This window comes from Heloderma suspectum, chromosome 12, assembly GCF_057233095.1.
Source record: "Heloderma suspectum isolate Gila_16-S chromosome 12, 16-S_ref, whole genome shotgun sequence".
NCBI lineage: Eukaryota > Metazoa > Chordata > Lepidosauria > Squamata > Helodermatidae > Heloderma > Heloderma suspectum.
In genome coordinates, this window is record NC_139469.1 from 2,709,253 (window position 1) to 2,731,375 (window position 22,123).

Below are 22,123 nucleotides of genomic sequence, written 5' to 3' on the forward strand. Positions count from 1 at the left end.
TATGCATGTTTTGATAGAAAAAAGACCTACAACTCCCGGCATTTCAAGACAGACCATTTCAAGACAGTAGATACACAGGAAGGGTTTTTTAAAAAAATAAAAATATCTATCTATCTATCTATCTATCTATCTATCTATCTATCTATCTATCGAAAGCCCCCAAGGAAAGAAACCTCTTCCAAAATGTGTCAGACAGAATACAATATTTCATTCAGGCACCTGAGAACATCTTTTCTCTTATCATTTGTGCCTTATTCACCTGCTGCTCCCTGCCCCAGTTGGGGTGGCCACAAAGGGAAAGGACTCCGTCAGCACTTGGAGGAAGTCCTCCAAGCACCGTCTAGGTCTTTTGTCCTGAGCAGAGAGAGGCCCAGAACTCTGTGCTGTTCTCTGCATGGAGACATGTCAAAGTGGGTGGGGATGATGTCAGGGGAGGGGGCAGGCCTGGGAGATGGCGTGGGTAGGGGAGATTCCTCCATAGGTCAGGTTGGGAACCTCCATGAGCTGAATGCCCCAGCACTGCACTAGACGGTACTGGGAGAAATGTACCTCTGAGATCATTCCTGGGTATGCCAGCAGTGGAGAACCTGTGGTCCTGGAGATGCTGTTGGTCTCCAGCCCATCAGCCCCAGTCAGCATGGCCAATGATCAGGGATGATTGAAGTTGTAGTCAAACATCTGGAGGGCCACAGGTTGCCCACTCCTGTGTCCAGCTTTGCAGTCCTAACTTGGTAGAGATATGGTCAGCTAAAGAAGGCTGTAATGAAGGTGGAGGACATCTCCTTGTTGAGCCCAGAAGTTTTCAAGGCTCTCAAGAAACTGAAGAACTAGCTTGAGGTAAAAGAGGGGAAGGAAACCTTTGTGAAAAGTCCTAAGTATCTAGTCTCTCCAGGGATTGTTTAATTTGCTCGGCTCCCTCTGTAATTAGTCTGCCTTGCTTTAAAAAAGAGATGAACCCATCAGTTATGTGGGGGGAAACTATGCAGAAGGCAGGGAAATAATAAAAAAAGATATCTCCGAAGGGAATTCAAGGCGCAGTGCCATCTGCCTTCATTACAAACAGTCAAAGGAAATTACATGTCATCTCCCAGTTGTGCAGAATTCTGATAAACACATAAATTTCACAGTAAGGTTGCAAAGTTGGAGCCATCAGCAGTTGTAGTTGACAAGTGTAAATAAATGAATGAATGAATGAAGGCAGGCAGGCAGGCAGGCAGATATCTGGGCCACCCAGGAAATGGCTTGCAAAAGGAGCTTACACATCTTACATAATGGGGTCAAGTTATACCAACAGAAAGAATATTGAATGCTTACTCCTTCCCCCCCTTCAAAATTTAAGATTCCCCTCCCTGCAACAACCACAATTTTTCTTCCAATTGTCACTAGTGCTGCAAGCTTTAATTGATAGATTAATCAGCTCTACTTGATTAATTGGTGGAGGCTAATCAGAGCAAATTTGGACCAGCCAGGCTGCAAGTTAAGGGCATTAGAAGTGATTTGATTCCAGTGTGCTACTGTCATGGGGAATTTGAAAAAGGAACATATTAAAGGTGATCTTTTTGGCAGGCTTCAGCATGGCTCAGGGGCCAGAGAGAGGTGCACAGTCAAAACCAGGCAAAGGCCGAGATAAAAAGCAGCAAGTAGGGATAACAACAGCAGCCACTCAGGCTGCGTCTTCACACCAGGAATGAGTTTCTTGGACTGGAGAATAAGCCTGAGCCTAGGGTTTTAAATGGCCCGGTGTGTGGGGATTGGCCTATTGGGGTCAGCTGACAGAATTCACAGGTGGGCTGGTACTGCATCCTAGAGGATGCACTTGAGGTACAGAGCTCAGCCTGCCATGTTTGCTGTAGAAACTGAATATTGGTGTTGCAGGAAGTTAAGGCCATGCACTCTGGCCTCCAGATCCCCTATTTTTTATCCATTCCCCCTCCCCGGCACCCCACGATTTCCTTAGAGCAATGAGTAGTGCTTTTTGCCTATTGAAGTGTACATGTTTGATTTCCTTCAGTATCTCAAGAATATTTGTAACTACATTTGGTCTCTGTATTTTTCGTGCTCACAATAATGTTACCTATTCTGAACAGACTCACTGAAAAAGACACATTTATTGAGGCTTTGGTCACACAGAAATGTATTTCAATTTAATTTATTGATTAAATTGCCTTTGTTATTGTGCAATTTATCTTTCTCATGTACATAGTTAAAGAGTGATCCATAGTTTTCCTTTAAAGTTATGATCCATCCATTTCTTCATTTCTCCTTCAGCTTCCCAGCTCATAAGAATGTAAGATGAGCAGTGCTGGATCAGACCAAAGGTTTATCTAGACCAGCATTCTATTCCCACAGTGGCCAACCAGATGCCCGAATGGGAGGTCCACAAGCAGGACATGAGGGCAATAGTACTAGGGGATGCCTGAGCATTTTGTTCCTGTTTGCAAATCAGGTGAACATGTTCTGTTCACAACCCTGAATGCAAACGCAACCAGGAATGCAATTCTCGGGGAATTTTCAGTATTTCCTGAACTTGCATTCATGTTTGAAAGTGTGCACTTGTGCAAGCATGCTCTTCCAAAATGCGCACTTGTGCAAGTGTGCAAATGCACAGCCCCCCAATCCACATTTACACATGTTAGCCTATGGGGAAAACGCATGTTTTCGACTGGAAAAAGTGTGCGTTTTTTAAAAATGCACATTTTTCAATTGGGAAAAGTGTACTTTTAAAAATGTTTAAATTTTCCATGATTGAAAATGCACATTTTTCCCAATCAGAAAAAAGAAGACACTTGCCTTTGAGAATGCAGCTGAGGTGAACTGAGCTTCAGGGAGGATTTAAAGGGACCTCCACGAGCTCCAACATCGTATGTTCGCCCATCTCTAAATAGCACCCTCCCACTTGGGTTCCCCCGGAACTGGCATTAAAATGAACATTGCCTCTGATCCTGCAGCCAATATATAGCCAGCATGGCTAGTAGTCATGGATAGTCTGATTCTGCTTGTGAGTCTCAGGAGACTGTGATGAGGGTGCAGCAAACCCCTTCTGCTGAACTGTATACCCCGATGTTCTGTGTTGTGGCATGGCAGCCGACCAAGTTTTGCAGTGGGAAAGAACAGAATGGCAGTCCATGCCCTGAAGCCATTTCCAGGACACCAGCAATGCTTCCATTACACAGGGAAAGGTGCTAGTCCTCAGCCATGGGTAGATGTTGAAAAGAATTCCATTTTTAAATTATTACTACACCATCGCTTTCGAGGATTTGTCATTCTTTCATGAAAGACATCCTTATTCTATTAAGCAATATTTTATCATTAGATGCCACTATTTAGGAGGGATGTATGCATTTTGCATCCCATCTGCATTTCACAGATTGTCAGGTGCCTTTTGTTCCATTGTCTGCTCATGGATGGAATCCGATTTTCCCCCGATTTCCCAAATTTGCGCAAATCCACATTTGCGCTTTTTGCTGGCGAAAATGCGCAAATTCTCCCCAAATACACAAATCCCCCTCCAAATGTACCCCAATGCACATTTTCATGTTTTAGCCTCTAGGGGAAATGTGCATTTTTGCCCAGTGGTTTTTATTTTATGTATTTTTCTATGATTAAATTTGAATAAAATTCCAGAAGGTAAACACCCCCCCTCCCACAATCCTCAAGTCCACAGAATCTGTGTGAATTGGGAAAAGCCAGTCCACTGTGGAATCCACAGGTCAGATTCATAGAAATCCAAACTCATATGATTCTAGTGCAGATTTCTCTAACATCCCTACTGTTTAGTAGTATTCCCTGATGCAAGGCAGATCAGTGGAGGTACAGGAGTGCCACATACAGGAGGGGCCACATACGTGTGGTACAGGAGGGCCACATACTTGTTATAAGAAGGAATTCCAGGAAGTACAGCTCTTCCTGCCCATGGATAAGGGGCTTCTTCACAGATTCCATAGCTGAGATTTCAGCCTATGACTTTCAGTGAGTGGGAATTAAGCATACTTACCTCCTCACTTTGGTTCTTGCCCAAATGTGGTGAACTTCTGTGTATCTCAACACTGGATGCAGTGCAAACCATACCCTTAGAAAACCAAATCCCCTTTGCTCCCTCCCTCTTTGCCATACATTTTAATTTTTTTCTGACTGAGACTACAGCAAGGACTTGCTGAAATAGAATTTATCAGCAAGTTTGATTCTATTTGTTCACGACTCAACAGAGACAAAGGTTCTCTCTCCCACAGCATGTATTAACTGATCAGTTTACATGCAACACCCCCCCTTCCCTTCTTTCAGAGTGGCTGGGTGACCAATGGCTCATTGGTCACCATTAATGGTGACCATTAATTAAAAAAATTAATTCAGTGAGACTGGGGCACTGTACATGGCACCCCTACACGTTATCTTCAGAACAATCCTGTGAAATAGGTTAGCCTGAGTGATGGTGACTGGACAGCTTCATGGTTGAGTGTGGGATCAGCATAGCAAATTAAAGAAGATAATCTTATTGCTAATTGCTGTGGTTGTGAGTGGTCATGGTGTTTATCTTGTAAATATTTCAGCTTTGCATGGAAATATCACAGACTTTACATCTTACATTTCATGGTTTTGGGGCCCCATTATTTACTTACCATTTTTTTGTGTACCACTGCATGTGTATCTGCTTTGGGTTCTCTCCTGCAATAAATCTATTACTTTTTAAGATGCCACAAAATTCCTTTTACTTTTGCTGCAACAGAATAAGATGGCTGCCCCTCTGGTATTTTGTGGGATGCACAGACAATTTTTTCTTCTACTTTATTGCTGAGCATGAAATTTGGAATTTTGCAGTTTCTGTCCTGTGAACAATCAGAACATTTTCAGACCAGAAAACCCTGAAGGTGCACACCAATTAAAGCTACTGCACACCTGCTCAATGAGGAAAAAGCTAATTTATTTTTGGGTGAGCTGCTCTTACATTATGTTCCACTGAGATGTCTTGTTTCATGAACTTCACATGCTAAAGCCAGATTGATTCAATTTTAGGGCTTGCAGGAGCAAATGCAAGAGAACGGCTGAGTCTCTCTATAACTGTAACATTATGGCTATTTCCAGAATCAATGTTGCATGGATTTTGGAAATTTTCAAATGGTTTACATAGTTACCTTTGTTTTGATTATAGAGATTAGAAATGATGGCAGTAGAAGGGCATTTACATGCCCAATATATGGGATTATATGTGGTTTGTTAGCAGATATCAGTGGGTTCTGTTTTAAAATGTGCTTCCCTTCTGTCCAAAATCCTGTTTCTTTTCTCCCACTTGGTTGGTGTTCTGTACTTTGTAATGCTTGTATTGTGCCACCAGGTGCCACTATCTTGCTGTCCATTTAGGAAGGAAGATGTCCATTTAGTCTTCCAAAGAGCTGTTCTTCCCAGCATTATCCGTGATGGAACAGGACAACCTGTTCTAGTTCTTTGGGAGGAGAACTGCAGTTGCTGGTTCTGCATGAACCGATATCTGTGGGGAGAAAACCAGAAAAGAATAAATGCATGAACTGACCTTCACAGAATGGCAATGACTTCGAGTTATGGTATTACATCTATTAAAATGAAAAACTCCTAAGGAATGCAGGTAATGGGAAAGAATCCATGTGAAACTTCACTTGAATCATTAGATGGTTGAGTCGTCCGTGTGATAATGTGGTGGTGCACTCTCCAACTAATGAGGAAATGTAGCCATTTTGGTAGGGGTAAAATGGAGTGTGTGAATATTAACTGTATCCTGTGATCGTGTTCAAATCAGTTCTTTCCCTTGGCTGATGCTTCTTCCTTCTTCTTGGGTTAGTCCAACTTTCCCCCAAATGGTGCCCTTCAGATGTGTTGGACTGCTCCTTCTATCATCCACAGTCAGCATATTGTGGATGATGGGACAGTAAGGCTGTAGCTCAGTGGCAGAGCACCTGCTTTGCATGCAGAAAGTCCCGAATTCAATCCCCGGCATCTCCAGGTAGGGCTAGGAAAACATCCTGCCTGAAACCCTGGAGAGCCACGGCTGCCAGTCAGGGCTAACAGTACGGGTCTAGGTGGATCAAGGGTCTGACTCAGTACAAGGCAACTTCTGATGTTCGTAGTGAGCCCATCCAATCAGGGATTACACAGTGAATATGAAGATACTACAATGCCACATAGCCAATCAAATATGGCTATATGATGCCAATCGCTGAAGGCAAGTGAGGGACATTGAGGGTGAGGATTTTGTCCGTGAATAAGCAATAATTTTTGCAAGCAGCACTGCAAAAAATGCCATGAAGGGGAAGAGGTTCAGTGTTGGAAATTCAACAAAAATGGGAGCTGGTTTTGATCTTTCCTAATGAAGAATCTGGGAACAGGAAAAGTAATAGGGCACATCGTCTGAAATAGCTATCAAAGGAGTAGCTGGGATGCTTTGTCTTTTGTCTCTCAACACTCCTGGAGGTGGCTTTGAACATGTTAAGCAACTTTCTCCTCCTACGCCTGTTTAGAACTCCCCAAACAACGCCAAGAGTTTTCTAGAGCATTTATGTTTGTACCATTTTTGCGTACCAAGAGTCATACTGTTGTACGGAAACTCATAAAGTAATGTAACAATGGCTCTGTGAGTGCCAAGAAGAAAAGACATCCACCTATTCCCCCTTGATAAAGTGGCTTAATTAGCCACTTTACGCTAATGCTAGAGATTCTCTCAAAATATTTCAAATTTCCCAACTCAACTTCCCAACTAGGCACAAACATACCACAGCCATAGAATGAGGATCCACAGTGAACACTAAAGAGAAATTGTATGTGGTGTAACAGCAGTTTTCTTCCCTCTCTTACGCAAATTTCAATTTGGGAGTGAACACTCAGAACTGAACAGAGGCTGTTTTGTTCCAAGGAAGTTAATTGTTTTCCAGACTAAATCGGCACCTGGTGTCCGATAAATGATGCAGGACTCATTTCATGCTGGATATAGCCGAGTCCATGTTCAGAGAGCTGCTCAAGTGAACTTGTATGGGTGTGTGTGTGTGTGTGTGTGTGTGAGAAAGAATAATACTTACATTTCCAAGAGGAAGTTGCTTTAATGAGCTTCCGTCGTGCATTAAAAACGTGGCTGTTCAGGCAGGCATTTGGGGTGGGTTAGGGTATTTTAGAAAATGTTTTTATTGTAGAATTTTATTGTTTTATTGTATGTTGTACATCGCCCAGAGTGGCTGGGTGACCAGCCAGATGGGCGATTAATAAATTAAATAATAAATAAATAAATAAATAAATAAATCTCAAGTTAGTGTTTCTCAGAACTAGGAAAGGCACAGAAAAGGGCTACCCAAATGACCAAAAGCACCTTAAAGAACAATGGATGTATTTTGGCATAAGCTTTTGTGGCCACTTCATCAGATGCATCAAGTGCTCAACTCAAATTAGGAGATTTATATACACATACTGGGTGGGTGTGGGGAGATTTTGTTTTATTTATTTATTTATTTATTTATAACATTTGCGTCCTGCCCTATATCATTAAGATCTCAGGGTAGCATAGAGATAAAATCAATTTAAACAGTATAAAACAATAAATAATTTAAACAGCTAAAAGCATATTAAACCATTAAACAAGCTAAAACCAATTAAAAATTCTAAAAAGTAACGCAGTTAAAACAGCATGCAATGTTAGGGAATTGAATTAGCCCTCAAAGGCTTTGGTGAAAAGCCATGTTTTAACTTGGTGCTGAAATGAAACCAACGTCTGAGCCAATCAGGCCCCCAAGGGGAGGGCATTCCACAATTGGGGTGCCACAGCAGAGAAGGCCCTCTCCCACATCCCACCATAGTGTATGTCTTGCACTGGTGGGACGCAGAGGAGGGTTCCTCCAACAGATCTCAATCCTCAGGCAGGCATATGTAGACACTGGGTTCACATGATCACAGAGGGGAAACAGGCCACAGTGGCTGATTCTTCCTCACCCCTCTGTGCATGCTGGTAGTGTGCCCCAAACCCTACAACAGCCCATGGGTTCTGTGTGGCTTGTTACCCATGACAACAAGCCGCCCTGGCCAGGTTCATACAACACAACATGCCACACTGCTGAGGGTAATTATGCAAATCCCCCCAGCATGTGACTGGCATGCATGCATGCATGTGTGATTGTGTGAACTGGGCCTGTGTTTTCAGAGGGAATTGAAATGTGTACAGACAGTGATAATTACCTTAACAGTTGCCATTCACAAAAACGTTGTTGGGTAATAACACAGACATCATTGCAATGGTGAGCCGAATACATGTGTAGTGAGATTAAAAAACAACAACTCTGGGAAATTTTGGGGTAAAAGGTGGCCTCAAGCAAATTGTCAACTTTATCTTCTCCACACATTCAGCCCAGCAGAGTCATATTCCATATGCTGGGGAATATGACTCTGGGGAAGTGAAACTGATAAGGATATTTACAAGTGGGAAATATGCCTCTGTGGGGCTACATAGCGGACAGGCAGCCCTACAATCATGCACAGTTGCGCAAGATGGGCAATATTTTTTTTTTAAAGTATGACAACATTTGTCCACATTTCAAGACCCACTCCAATTTGCACAAATAACACTTTGCTCAAGGCCACCTTTTGCACAAATTGCCACCATTAAAACCAGAAATTAGCAAATTGTCTTGATCCGCTACAGAATGAGCCAGTGCCAGGGGAGGGAAACAGAAGGGGTGGGGGCTGAACCAGGGAAAATCTGTCAAGCTCCCCCCCCCAATGGAATCCTTTGACATTCTAGATAAGTGGTCAGAGGACTGCAGCTTCCGTGGAGATTTTTGTTAGAAAGGTGACCCAGAGAACCTTGCAATGGGGAAAAGAAGTTGAGTTACTAATTGAAACATCACCCATTCAAACTGTGCTTCTGCTATGAACTCACTAGGTGGACTTGTGCAAGTTATCCTCTTTCAAACTCAGTTTCTCCTATCTGCAATATGGGATTAATAATACTTAACTACCTTACAGGGCTGTAAGGATTACAAGATGATGTATGTGAAACAAGGTGATTTCTTTGCTCAAGAGCACTGCTTAAGATATGTGCTAATTACATCTCCCTTCTCTATGGAGATCCATCACCTCATTGCACCAAATCACTCTCCTGACCCATGTTTTCTTGCCCCTGCAGTTGGATTCTTGCCACCCGCTGTGATACTGTAGCTTTGCCTTAAAAAAAAGTGAGATCAAGACAAGCTTAGCTTGTTCAGCAAGTGGAAGATTAATCTCTTCCACTGGCAGCTGCTGTCACCTTCTGATTTCACATCTCATGTTGTTGGTACAGAGACTCAAAAGACGCTGGGGGTATTTGCCATGGTTCTGTTTCTTAAACAAACTTTGTGTTCCCTTTCCACTGCTGAAGTTTGCAGAGCTGAAACAAGAGGCTCAGTTTGAGGAAATGTATTGCTTTTTCTGACGATCAATGTGTAAAGCAGAGCTGTGCACAAATGGCCTCTCAAAATTCTTCAGCCCATTCATGTGCAGAGAAATTGAGGGAACCATTTCACCCTATTTCTCCTCGGGGAGGAGACATTCTCCAACAGTTTCTCACAGACAGGGCTCACTATTAGCAGGGCTTGCAGCACATCCTCTTTCTTTTTTCCTCAGGGTTTTTGGTTTATTGCACTGCTTCTGTAGGTGGCAACAGCATCAACTGTGATGAGGCTTCCACTTTCCTGAGGCAGGATTTTGAATTTCTTTTGGTGGTATTGTTGAGCTCACCTAATCACTGCGAGGTGGCCGAAGGTGCCGTGTGTGTTTTCTCCCTCTAGTACACATCTTTCCATTGCTCTGCAGCCTCCCAGGCCACCTGCACTTCCTGAACTGAAAAGCCCCCTGGGAGGAATTGCCTCACGAGGTCTTCCTCAGGATGGCTTTAACTGAAGTGCGGGAAGCCGAGCAGGCTATAGGCCTCCACAGAGTTGATTGAACAATGACAGACGGGACACTCATGCGCACTCCTCCAAGTAGGGCTAACAAAGAATCCTGCCGGAAACCATGGAGAGCCACTGTTGCCAGTCAGTGCTGACAGTGCTGGGCTGTATGGACCAATGTTCTGACCCAGGTAGCTGATGCTGGAAAAGACCCTTGTCATGTATCTGGATCACCTTGTCCCAGCTATGCAGTTAGGAAATTCAGCCGTCAGAGGCCTCAAAGCAGGAGGAGCTTGGGCTCTCGGGGGAGATGGATGCAGGTCCATCCATGTCGGGGTGCAGGGGAGGGACTCTGCCTGTGAGGCAGAGGCTGAGCAGCCCCTGGCCCCCAGGAGCGGGAAGTGCTGTGGCTCAGCGTGATAGAGCCCCCGCTTTGCGTGCAGAAGGTCCCTGGTTCGATCCCCGGCATCTCCAGGTAGGGCTGGGAAAACTTCCTGAAATTCTGGAGAGCTGCTGCCAGTCGGTGTCGACAATACTGGGCTGGATGGACCCAGGGTCTGACTCAGGATAAGGCAGCTTCCCATGTTCCTAAATATTGATCACGGATCAAGCACTGCAGGCCGAGGCTTCATACAGCCACAGACACGATGCTTTTCCGTGGAGGCAGGAGACTCCTTCCGGCACGATTAGTCAGTCAGTCAGTTTATTGATCCAGTCAAAGATCCCACAATAAAACCTATAGAACAACTGATGTGGGAGAATAAAATACAGACCTGTCCATTAACTCACAGAAGTAAAATCCTAAAACATAGGTCAGAGATCTTTGTTAGTACAAAAAAATCAAAATGAATCTGGTTAGATAGTATTTTAGACATTCTCGTTGCTTAATATTCTCGTTGCTCTCAGCAAATACTTAACTACAGCTTCTGTAACAAACTCTTTTGTATCGGGAAGAAGAAAAAGGCCATAGTGTTCAGATTATCTTCCAGGATGCCAAGAGATTAATGGGTTAATTAACTGATACCAGAGATCTCAGTAAAAATTACAGAAAAGAAAAACAAAACATATCTTACTGTTTTGATTTCTCAAGGACACAGTATGTTGGAAAATAAGGTATCGCCCTAAATCTCCCATGCAAGGTGGTCAAATAGTCAAAGGTTGGCACACACATCCAAGTATATCACTTGATGACTTTATTTGTGATTGCTGTACACTTGATGACTGACTGCTTGAATGTGTGAATTGGTACTCTCAAAAGCATTTTTTGTTTGCGGTCCTAGGAAAGTTCTTTTTTGTGGCTCTGGCCCTGCAGTGGCCCCATTCACACATGCAACCCATCATGTTATGTTGTAGTCAGAGCCAGCATCAAGGGTAGCCATGGTTGAGCATGTGCTGAGGGCTCACATCCCAGCAGGGCTCCACTGAGAAGGGCCCCCTGGAGTTGCTCCTCCTCTTCTCCATTGCAGCCTGCTTGTTCACCTGCTTCTTACTCTGGTCCGGACAATGGAGGTGGTGAGAAGGATGCACAGGAGATACCCCTGCCTACTTGTTCACTGGCTCTCTGCCTGTCAAGCAAGCAAGGGGTAGCAGTGATGTGAAAGCGGAGGAGAAGCAAGAGCAACTCATGACAGTGGTGGTCAGAAAGCAGACCAACTGAGGGAGGGGGGCCATTGAGGGTGTCTTGCCCAAGGACCCTCAGAAACCTGGAGCTGGCATTGGTTGCAGTCACTGGGTGATGAGCTTGCTTGTGTCAATTGGTCATTTAGATCAACAATCTAGAAGAAGACCTGTGGCTGTCTAGAATCTAGGTTCCATTCCAAGCCAGGTCTGCCCAACAGCAACCGCAAATCAGATGACATAATCCTGACCACAGTGCACCACTGAAATAGGGCAGGTGTGTTGCGGAAAGTGCCTGCAGAGTGAATGGGTGCAGATGATGCAAATGAATTGTGCATACACACACACACACACACACACACACAGCAATTCCAGGTCTAATATCGGAAGTTGGCAATGTGGCCCCAAGTAGGGGAAGTCTAGGAGTGAGCATGGTCAAAACCCATCAGTCTAATGTTAGATAACTTTTCCTTTCTTCTTTGCTCTTTGTAGGATGTGATGTCCATGTTTTTCCAGTTTGGGGCATCAATCCAACAGGAAGCCATCATCATGTTGAAATTCATGCAATATTATGACTGGCATGTCTTTTCTGTGGTGACTAGCACTTTTCCCGGCTACCGGGACTTCATTAGTTTCATCAAGTACACTGTGGAAAACAGCTTTGTGGGCTGGGACATGCAGAACATTATCACCCTGGACACATCGATTGGGGATGCCAAGACAACAATTCAGCTGAAGAAGATCCACTCCTCCGTCATCCTGCTGTATTGTTCAAAGGACGAAGCTGCCTACATCTTGGATGAAGCACGTTCCTTGGGCCTGACTGGCTACGACTTCTTTTGGCTTGTTCCTAGCTTGGTTAGTGGGAATGTGGAAATCACTCCGAAAGAGTTTCCTGCAGGGCTGATTTCAGTGGCCTATGATGAATGGGACTACCGTTTGAATGCTCGAATACGGGACGGCCTTGGGATTATTACTAAGGCTGCAGCAGCCATGCTGGAAAAGTACTCCTTCATCCCTGAAGCAAAGACCAGTTGCTACGGACAGCTAGAGAGCAATGAGCAACCATCTCACACGCTACACAAGTAAGGCTTTATTTGTTCTTAAGAAAAACAATGCATGTGGCTTTGGAGATTGGCAGAATTGCTTGTCCATGTTGAATTATTATTATTATTATTTACATTTCTATAGCACCCCATAGCTGAAGCTCTCTGGGCAGCTTAAAAAGATTAGAACATTAAAAGTACAATATTCAAAAATTTTAATATAAAAACACACAGACAGTATACACAAAGGCAACATACAGTAAATCCAAAAACAACTTTGAGTAATCAGCCAAACCATAAAGCATATCCAGGATCAATTAAAACTCACCACATGCTGCCAAATGCCTGGGAAATGAGAAAAGTCTTGACCTGGTACTGAAAAGATAACAATGTTGGTGCCAGGCGGGCCTCATTGGGGAGATCATTCCATAATTGGGGGGCACCAAGAAAGCTCTCTCCCTTGTTGCCACCTTCCGAGCCTCCCTGGGAGTAGGCACCTGGAGGAGGACCTTAGAAACTGAACGTAGTGTATGGGGCATGTGTTGTTGATTATGATAGTGTGTCATGCACCTCACTCCTCTTTGTGGTAGGAGCAGGTGTTCCTTGGAGTACTCGGGTCCTAAGCTATGTAGGGCTGTACAGGTAAGCACCCACACTTTGAATTATGCTCATAAACAGACTAGAAGCCAATGAAGTTCTTTCAATATCAGTGAGATATGTTCACACTGATCAGTCTGAGTCAATAACTTAGTGGCTATAGCTTGAAATACCTGCAATTTTCAAACGGTCTTTAAGGGCAGCCCCATGCTCAATGCTTAACACTAGGCAACCTGAGCTGTTCCTAGGGATGTGCGAGTCAGACAGAATACTCTTAAGAATCAAACAGCCTCTCAGTCCTTTCTCAACAATCCCTGCAAGCTGACATTTTTGCTTCTGAGATTTCGGCAGGCATCAACTGTGTACTTTCAAGCATATCTTTACAGCCATAAAGGCTAGAAACTTGCAGTCAAAATGAATAGAAGCCAAGGATTTCAAGAGGCTGAATTTTGTATCTAAGATCACATTGGACTGGTTTTCTGTGCTTCATGAGAACACCACGTGTGCGTTCACACACACAGCGCAGTGGCTAGAGTCAAAGAGAGGCCATGAGTCAGGCTGGCCAAGTTGGGAATGGAATTTATTGTCAAGCTCAAAGTCAGAGGAGCACAAGCCAACTGCGCAACCTGAGCCAGGACCCTCACTGATGTCCTCCCTCAGGCCCCATTTGCCCAGGTGTCTCCTGTTCCACTGCACCTGCCCAGTCGTGCAGGGAACATGTCAGCAGAGCAGCCAGAAATGGAGAGAAGTGCTTGCTTGCAGGCTGGGGGCCGGGCTTTTAAGGGGTCACGCTCCTCAGTCTGGGGCCTTTGCCAGAGCAAATGGCTCTGGTGGAACTTTCCGTGGTGCTGAAACCACTGGTCTGCCCAGCTGCCTTGCCTCGTGGGTTCCTGGCTTCTGCAGCCAGTTCTGTACCCATGGCCCCTGCTTCCAGCTTCTGCATAGCTGTAATGTTTTTTTAAAAATGTATATTTTCCCCTAAGCTAAAGCATGAAAATGCACATATTGGGGGAATTTGTGCATTTGGGGTTTTTTTTTTGGCACATTTTCGCCTTCTGAAAACATACCTTTTCCAACAGGCTTTCCAAGGAAGTTAATCTTGTCCTTTGCACATCTTGTAGAAATTTATTGAAATGTATTGGATATAAGTGATGCATAAATATTGTTAAGTAACTAAAGATCAAGAAAAGGAGTGTGTTCAGGATTCAGACCTCGAGGTGTATTGAAAAATGAAAGAAAAGGAAAGTGAGAGTTAGCATGAGCACACTAAGCCTGTCGCAGGTGAGACTGGCTGCTACTCTTGGAAGCAGCTGGGAAAGGTAGCAGCAGTCTGAGAGCTGGTGTAGTGGTTAGAGGTCTGGACTGGCATTCAGGAGATCTCAGTTCTAGTCCCCATTCGGCCATGAAGCTCACTGGGTGACTCTGGGCCAGTCAGAAAGGCATGCAAGGGGGGGGGGTATCACATGGCCAGAGACCTCACCTCCCCTTTCTTCTGTACAGTCAGATTTAAATGAGTTGGAGCTGCTCGCCATTCCACAGCTACTTATCTTTCTCCTCCCTCTGACTGTGTTGGGCTATTAAATCTGCATGACTACAAGGGGAGAGCATGTGTATAGGCAATGCAATTAGGTTTTAAACACGAACTCCTACAGTACGTGACATAGAATTGCTGGCAGAAGGGGCTGGGATATATTGTGCAGAGGTGAGTGGCACAGTGGGGGTCTTCTCCCATTAGGAAGAGCTGGACTGTGGCAGCTGTGGTGCTGAGACAGGCACAGGAATGGTGGACACACTACAAAATCAGGTTGACAGAGCACACATAATAGAACAAAGAAAAGGCACGAGGGGATACAATGCTCCTTTGGACCCCTCTGCTTGAGGCAGGTGAAGACCGGCCAGCTGATGAGCATAGTCATATCAGCAAAGCTAGAAATCGTGGCAAGATGGAAAATGCCCGACATCCCCACCAACACAGAAATTCTGTGGAAGTTAAAGACTGTGTCAGACTCAACTAAATTAATACATTTGACTTGTATCGAATGAGCAATCGTTCTGAAAGGAAATAAGAGTCATGAATCCATTTTTGGAATTGATAGAGAGAGGCCTCTTTTTGCTGCTTTAAGGCCACGTTGATTAAGCCATGGATTGAACTCTATGTTGCTCTTTTTTATTTTGGATGTTGAACATGAGTTACTTAAAAAAAAGAAAGAAAAGGAAAGTGAGAGTTAGCATGAGCACACTAAGCCTGTCGCAGGTGAGACTGGGTGCTACTCTTGGAAGCAGCTGGGAAAGGTAGCAGCAGTTTGAGAGCTGGTGTAGTGGTTAGAGGTCTGGACTGGCATTCAGGAGATCTCAGTTCTAGTCCCACTCGGCCACGAAGCTCACTCGGGGCCAGTCACTGACTCTCAGCCTAACCTACCTCACAGGGTTGTTGTAAGGATAAAAACGGAGAGGAGAATGGCCCATGCACCGCAACGGAAAGAACAGCTCTAATAGCACCCCTATAATAGTCTTCACAAACATGCAGGAAGAAAGCCAGACCATGAAGCACATGGTCTTCAATGTCTATATACTAATGCCCAGAGTATGGGAAACAAACAGAACGAACTTGAACTCTTAATACAGGAGGGAAATTATGACTTGATAGGTGTAACTGAGACTTGGTGGGATGACTCTCATGACTGGAATACAGCAATTGAAGGATATAACTTGTTCAAAAAGAACAGGAGGAACAGAAAGGGAGGTGGAGTTGCACTAGATGTTAAATATTAGGGATGTACAAAAGTCCCTTACCTGAACCCGAAAGTTGATTCGCGGTGGGGGGGAGGCGCTCCGTCCCTCCCCCCCAAAATTCTGGCCGGGGGGGAGGCATCCCGTCCCTCCCGCCGCGAATCCTGTCCTGCCGGGACGCAAATGGCGGCGGCCGTAGCCGCCGCCGTTTGCGTCCCTGCAGTCAGCCGTGATAGGCTACGTAAATGTTTACGTAGCCTATCATGGCTGACTTTGAAAAAAAAAAAAAAGCGCATACCCAAATGGCGGCGCCCATGGGCGCCGCCATTTGCATTCCTTATTTGGGCACGTGTAGTCTACGTAAACATTTACGTAGACTGCGGCGAAAATAAGGGCAACGCAAATAGTGTTCTCCTTATTTTCACCGTAGTCTACATAAATGTTTACGTAGACTACACGTGCCAAAATAAGGAATGCAAATGGCGGTGCCCATGGGCGCCGCCATTTGCGTAAGTGCGGGTTTTTTTGTTTTTTTTTCTCACTCAGCCGTGATAGTACATGTTTACGTAGCCTATCACGGTGTTTTTTAAAAATCTAGCCGTGATAGGCTATGTAAATCTTTACATAGCCTATCAGTTGTTGTTGTTGTTTTTTTTAACTTGGAAATGGCGGTGGCGGCAGCCGGTCAGAAGTCCGGCCGCTGCCGCTGCCAAACCGCCGCCGGAGCTGCCGCCACCAGGGACATTCGCACAAGGTAAGTCCTGTCCCGGTGGGGGGGGCAGACCGTTTCTCCACCAATTTCGGGGGGCCGAATGCGCTGGCATTCGGCCTCCCCGAGATTCATGGAGACATTCTCTGACATCCCTATTAAAAATACATATCCCTGCACAGGAATACAGGAGGATGAGCTTGGTAGCCCCATCGAGAGCATCTGGGTTAAAATAATGCAAATAGCATTCCCCTTATTTTCACCGTAGTCTACGTAAATGTTTACGTAGACTACACGTGCCAAAATAAGGAATGCAAATGGCGGCGCCCATGGGCGCTGCCATTTGCATACGCGCGGGTTTTTTTTTTTCCCCACTCAGCCGTGATAGTAAATGTTTACGTAGCCTATCACGGTATTTTTTAAAAATCTAGCCGTGATAGGCTACGTAAACCTTTACGTAGCCTATCACTTTTTTTTTTTTAAACTTGGAAATGGTGGTAGTGGCAGCCGGTCGGAAGACCGGCCGCCGCCGCTGCCGAACCGCCGCCGAACCGCCGCCAGAGTGCCGCCGCCAGGGACATTCGCACAAGGTAAGTCCTGTCCCGGGGGTGGCGGGGGGGTGGCAGACCGTTTCTCCACCAATTTCGGGGGGCCGAATGCCTCCCCGAGATTCGTGGAGAAATTCTCTGACATCCCTATTAAAAAATACATATTTTTGCACAGGAATACAGGAGGATGAGCTTGGTAGCCCCATCGAGAGCATCTTGGTTAAAATAAATGGAGCAAAGAATAAAAGGAACTTAGTGGTCGGAGTCTACTACCGGCCACCCAATCAAGGAGAAGATGAGGTTGAAACTTTTGAAAAGCAAATAGCCAATGTTTCAAGGAAGCATGATGTAGTAGTAATGGGGGACTTCAATTTCCCTGATATTTGTTGGCAGACAAATTCTGCAAAACATGGCCTCTCCAGGAAATTCCTGACTTGTGCGGCAGATAACTGCCTCCTACAGAAAGTAGAGGAAGGAACTAGAGGATCAGCTATCCTTGACTTGATCCTAACCAACAGAGATGACTTAGTGGGTAAAGTAGCAGTTACAGGAACTCTGGGGGAAAGCGACCATGTTATACTTGAGTTCTTGGTTCTAAAGGAAGCAAAAGCCGTTAGGAAAGCTGATTTTAATAAACTCAGAACAATGATCAGTAAGGTCCCATGGCAAGCGATGCTAACGAGAAAAGGAGTCCAAGATGGGTGGGAGCTTTTAAAAAAGGAAATTCTCAAGGCACAATCACAAGCAATTCCAACAAGAAGAAAAGGTGGAAGACAACAGAAGACGCCAATGTGGCTTCACAAAAGGCTAAGAGATGACCTGAAAACAAAAAAAGGACACATAAAGGAAGTGGAAGGAAGGCCAAGCAACAAAGGAAGAGTACAGGTAGATAGCACAGAATTGCAGGGATGGTGTCAGGAAGGCTAAAGCTGAGAACGAGCTGAGGTTAGCAAGGGATGCTAAAAGCAACAAAAAGACAGAGATACATGCATAGTAAAAGGCAGAGGAAAGAAATGGTGGTTCAGCTATTAAATAAGAATGGCAAAATGATAACAGATGACAAAGAAAAGGGAGAAGTGCTCAATTCCTACTTTGTCTCAGTCTTCTCCCAAAAGAGGGTCTATGACCCCCCTGGCAAAGGCGAAGTACAGGCTGAAGGGGCAGGATTGCAGCTTGAGATCGATAGGCATATGGTCAAGGAAGGAACACCTAATTACTTTGAATAAGTTCAAAGCTCCAGGGCCAGATGAACTGCATCCTAGAGTCATAAAGGAACTGGTAGAAGAACTCTCAGAACTGCTGTCTATTATCTCTGAGAAATCATGGAGGACAGGGGAAGTGCCAGATGACTGGAGGAGGGCTAATGTTGTTCCTATCTTCAAAAAGGGTAAAAAGGAGGAACCTGGGAATTACAGACCAGTCAGTCTGACATCAATCCCTGGGAAAACTCTGGAGCAGATGATAAAGCAATCCATCTGGAAGCACCTTGAAAACAATGCAGCAATTACTTGAAGCCAACATGGATTTGTCAAGAACAAATCCTGTTAGATGAATCTGATCTCATTTTTTGTTCAAGTAACCTCCCTTGTGGACTGTGGGAATGCTGTGGACATAATACACCTTGATTTCAGCAAAGCTTTCAACAAAGTGCCCCATGATGTCCTGATGAGCAAACTAGCTCAAAGTGGGCTAGATGAAACAACGATCCGGTGGATCCACAGTTGGCTACAGAATCGGACTCAAAGAGTGCTTATCAATGGGACCTTCTCAAACTGGGGAGAGGTAACGAGTGGGGTAGCGCAGGGCTCAGTCCTGGGCCCAGTGCTCTTCAACATTTTGATTAATGACTTGGAGGAGGAGGTGCAGGGAATGCTGATCACATTTGCAGATGACACAAAATTGGGCGGGATAGCTAATACTTTGGAAGACAGAAACAAAATTCAAAGTGATCTTGACAGACTGGAGCGCTGGGAGGAAAACAACAGAATGACATTTAATAGGGACAAATGCCAAGTTCTGCACCTAGGAAAAATAAACCAAATGCACACTTACAAGATGGGGGATACATGGCTCAACAAGACTACAAGCGAGAAGGATCTTGGAATTGTTGTCAATCACAAGCTGAATATGAGCCAACAATGTCATGTTGCTGCAAAAAAGGCCGATGCTCTTTTGGGCTGCATTAATGGAAGCATAGCTTCCAGATCCTGGGAAGTACTAGTTCCCCTCTACTCAGCACTGGTTAGGCCTCATCTGGAGTACTGTGTCCAGTTCTGGGCACCGCACTTTAAGAAGGATGTAGACAAGCTGGAGAGGGTTCAGAGGGCAACAAAGATGATCAGGGGACTGGAAACGAAGCCCTATGAAGAGAGACTGAAAGAACTGGGCCTGTTTAGCCTTGAGAAGAGAAGACTGAGGGGAGATATGATAGCGCTCTTCAAGTACTTGAAAGGTTGCCCCAGAGAGGAAGGCCAGGATCTCTTCTCCATCGTCCCAGAGTGCAGGACACGGAATAATGGGCTCAAGTTACAGGAAGCCAGATTCCGGCTGAACATTGGGAAAAACGTCCTGACTATTAGAGCAATACGACAATGGAACCAATTACCTGGGGTGGTGGTGGGCTCTCCCACACTGGAGGCCTTCAAGACGAGGCTGGACAGCCATCTGTCAGCGATGCTCTGACTTGGATTCCTGCATTGAGCAGGGGGTTTGGACTTGATGGCCTTGTAGGCCCCTTCCAGCCCTATTATTCTATGATTCTATGATGGCTAGGTAAGCCTCCTCGGATTCTTTTGTGAAAAAGGTAGGATATAAATGTTACTAATAACAATAACAACAATATAACTTTTCTTCGCTATATTATTCTTCCCAAGATGGAGAGAAGGGGGACCATGTAAGCTGTCTTGGGTTCCTTGCAAGAGGAAAGAAAGGCAGGATATAAATGTAATAATAAATAAATAAAAATGAAGAGCCTATCCAGAATAACAGCACTCATGAAATAATAGTGAGAGTTTGTGTATCAGTTTCTCAGTGGCCAGGTGAGGCTAGGAAAGAGATAGGTGGAACTGAGGGGGAAATTCATGCCCTTCTTTAAAGCCATCTGAGCATTCCTCCTTCCCCCCACCCCTTGTGTTACTGATTGCGCCCAAGATAGCTTTCATATAGACTGCATTTCATTTCAGAACTTTAATCCCCTGCATCTTAAATCATTTGGTTTAGCTGGGACCGAGATCTTAATTGGAGCAACACTCATTTCATGCTTGGATGGCTTCAGAGAAGTTAACTGCCAGAACTGCCTCACCGTTGCCTTTTCCAAATGTTGTGTGTGTGTTTTAAAGTATCTATCTATCTATCTATCTATCTATCTATCTATCTATCTATCATCTATCTATCTATGTTATCCTGGAAGCACCAGGGCAGATCTCAAGATGGGCCTATGCTGTTTTTTTGTTTTAAAGGCAAGACTATGGGAAGCATTGTGGCTGTGACATTATAAGATAAGAGGCTGCTTAAAGATATTTTTAAATATGGTAAAGGCGCAATCCTATGCATGTTTAAACAGAAAAATGCCTACAACTCCCAGCATCCCCCAGCCAGCCAGGCTGAGAGTTGTAGGACTTTTTAGACAGAAAAAAGATTGCACCCTAAGCAGTATATAAATCCATTAAATAAATGCATTATAGCATCCTGTTTTATACTCTCCAGTATCACAAAGGACTTGCCAGTAACACCTCTGTTACCAAACCAAGGATTACAGTCTGAGTGTCTTCCTTTGATTACACCTAGGAGAGGCGGATTCTCTTCCACCCACTGTCTTTGTTTATTCTGAATTGGTTTGTCCTCCACCAGTGTAAAAGCCAAGAGGGTGATTGTTCTTGGGGTTAGAGATATGCTACCAAAAAACCAAACAAGCCACCTTCTAAATTATATGAGCCAGAAAACATACCCCAGCAGCTGCAGGGTGCGAAAAGGCAAGCTGTGTGCACCATATGGCACATTAATTTTCATGTGCACACATTCATGTGTGCTAGAGACAGGAGGCATCCATTCACCCGTTCAGAGACACAACTTCTACAGCAGGGCTAGAGAACCCTTTTTTCTATGAAGGGCTGTTGACCTGTGGGAAAAGTCAATCAGGGGTTGCAGCTGGTGGTAGGTGAAGCCAGAGCCAAATAATAATAATAATAATAATAATAATAATAATAATAATAATAATAATATTTCTATACTGTCCCATGCCCAAAGCTCTCGGGGGCAGTTTACAGAAGTTAAAACATTAAAATACAATATACAGAGTTTAAAAGCCATTTACATAAAAGCACACAGACAGTACGCACAAATGACATATAACTAAAAACAACCTTGAACCTAGTTAGTTTAGCCATAACTAAAGACACACCCGGGACCGATTCATCATGTGCTGCCAAATGCCTGGGAAAAGAGAGAGGTCTTAACCTGGTGCTGAAAAGATAATCATGTTGGCACTAGGCAAACCTCACTGGGGAGCTGGTTCCACAGAAGGGGGCCACCACGGAGAAGGCCCTCTCCCTCATTGGAAGCTGCCTTCTGAGCTTCCCTCGGAGGAGGCACCCGGAGGAGGACCTTAGATGCTGAATGTAGCATAAGGGTAGGTTCATTTCAGGAGAGGCGAGCCGTCAGGTATTGTGGTCCCAAGGAGGCAGAATTTGCAGGGTTGCATAGCACTTTCTCTCTCTCTGCCACCCCGTCCTTCCCCTACCTCTCCATCTCTCATGCACACTGAGAAGGGGAGACAGAAGGCCACAGATTTTGGCTAGCCAGTGCTCCCCGTGGGTTCTGCTCCGCAGAGGATCAGAAGCAGCATGCTCTGAGAATGACAGCAGGAGAGGGCTATTGTCCTCGTGTCCTCCTTGTGAGCTTCCCGGAGGCATCAGGTTGGCCAGTGTGAGAAATTAGCCAGATGTGGGAGGCAGCAGCTGGAATGTACAGGTCTAGTTTTGAGCGGGTTCGAGTGATCTGAGCCCC

General features: G+C 44.8%; 1 protein-coding gene across 1 annotated transcript in view; it reads left to right on the plus strand.

The window, feature by feature from the left end:
• The window catches only part of GRIN2A (glutamate ionotropic receptor NMDA type subunit 2A), a 186,568-nt gene that overhangs the window by 102,825 nt on the left and 61,620 nt on the right, over positions 1-22,123 (plus strand). The window contains exon 2 of the mRNA XM_084819183.1: positions 11,982-12,574. Coding sequence (XP_084675309.1) covers positions 11,982-12,574 — 593 coding nt within the window. The remainder of the gene's footprint in view (positions 1-11,981; positions 12,575-22,123) is intronic.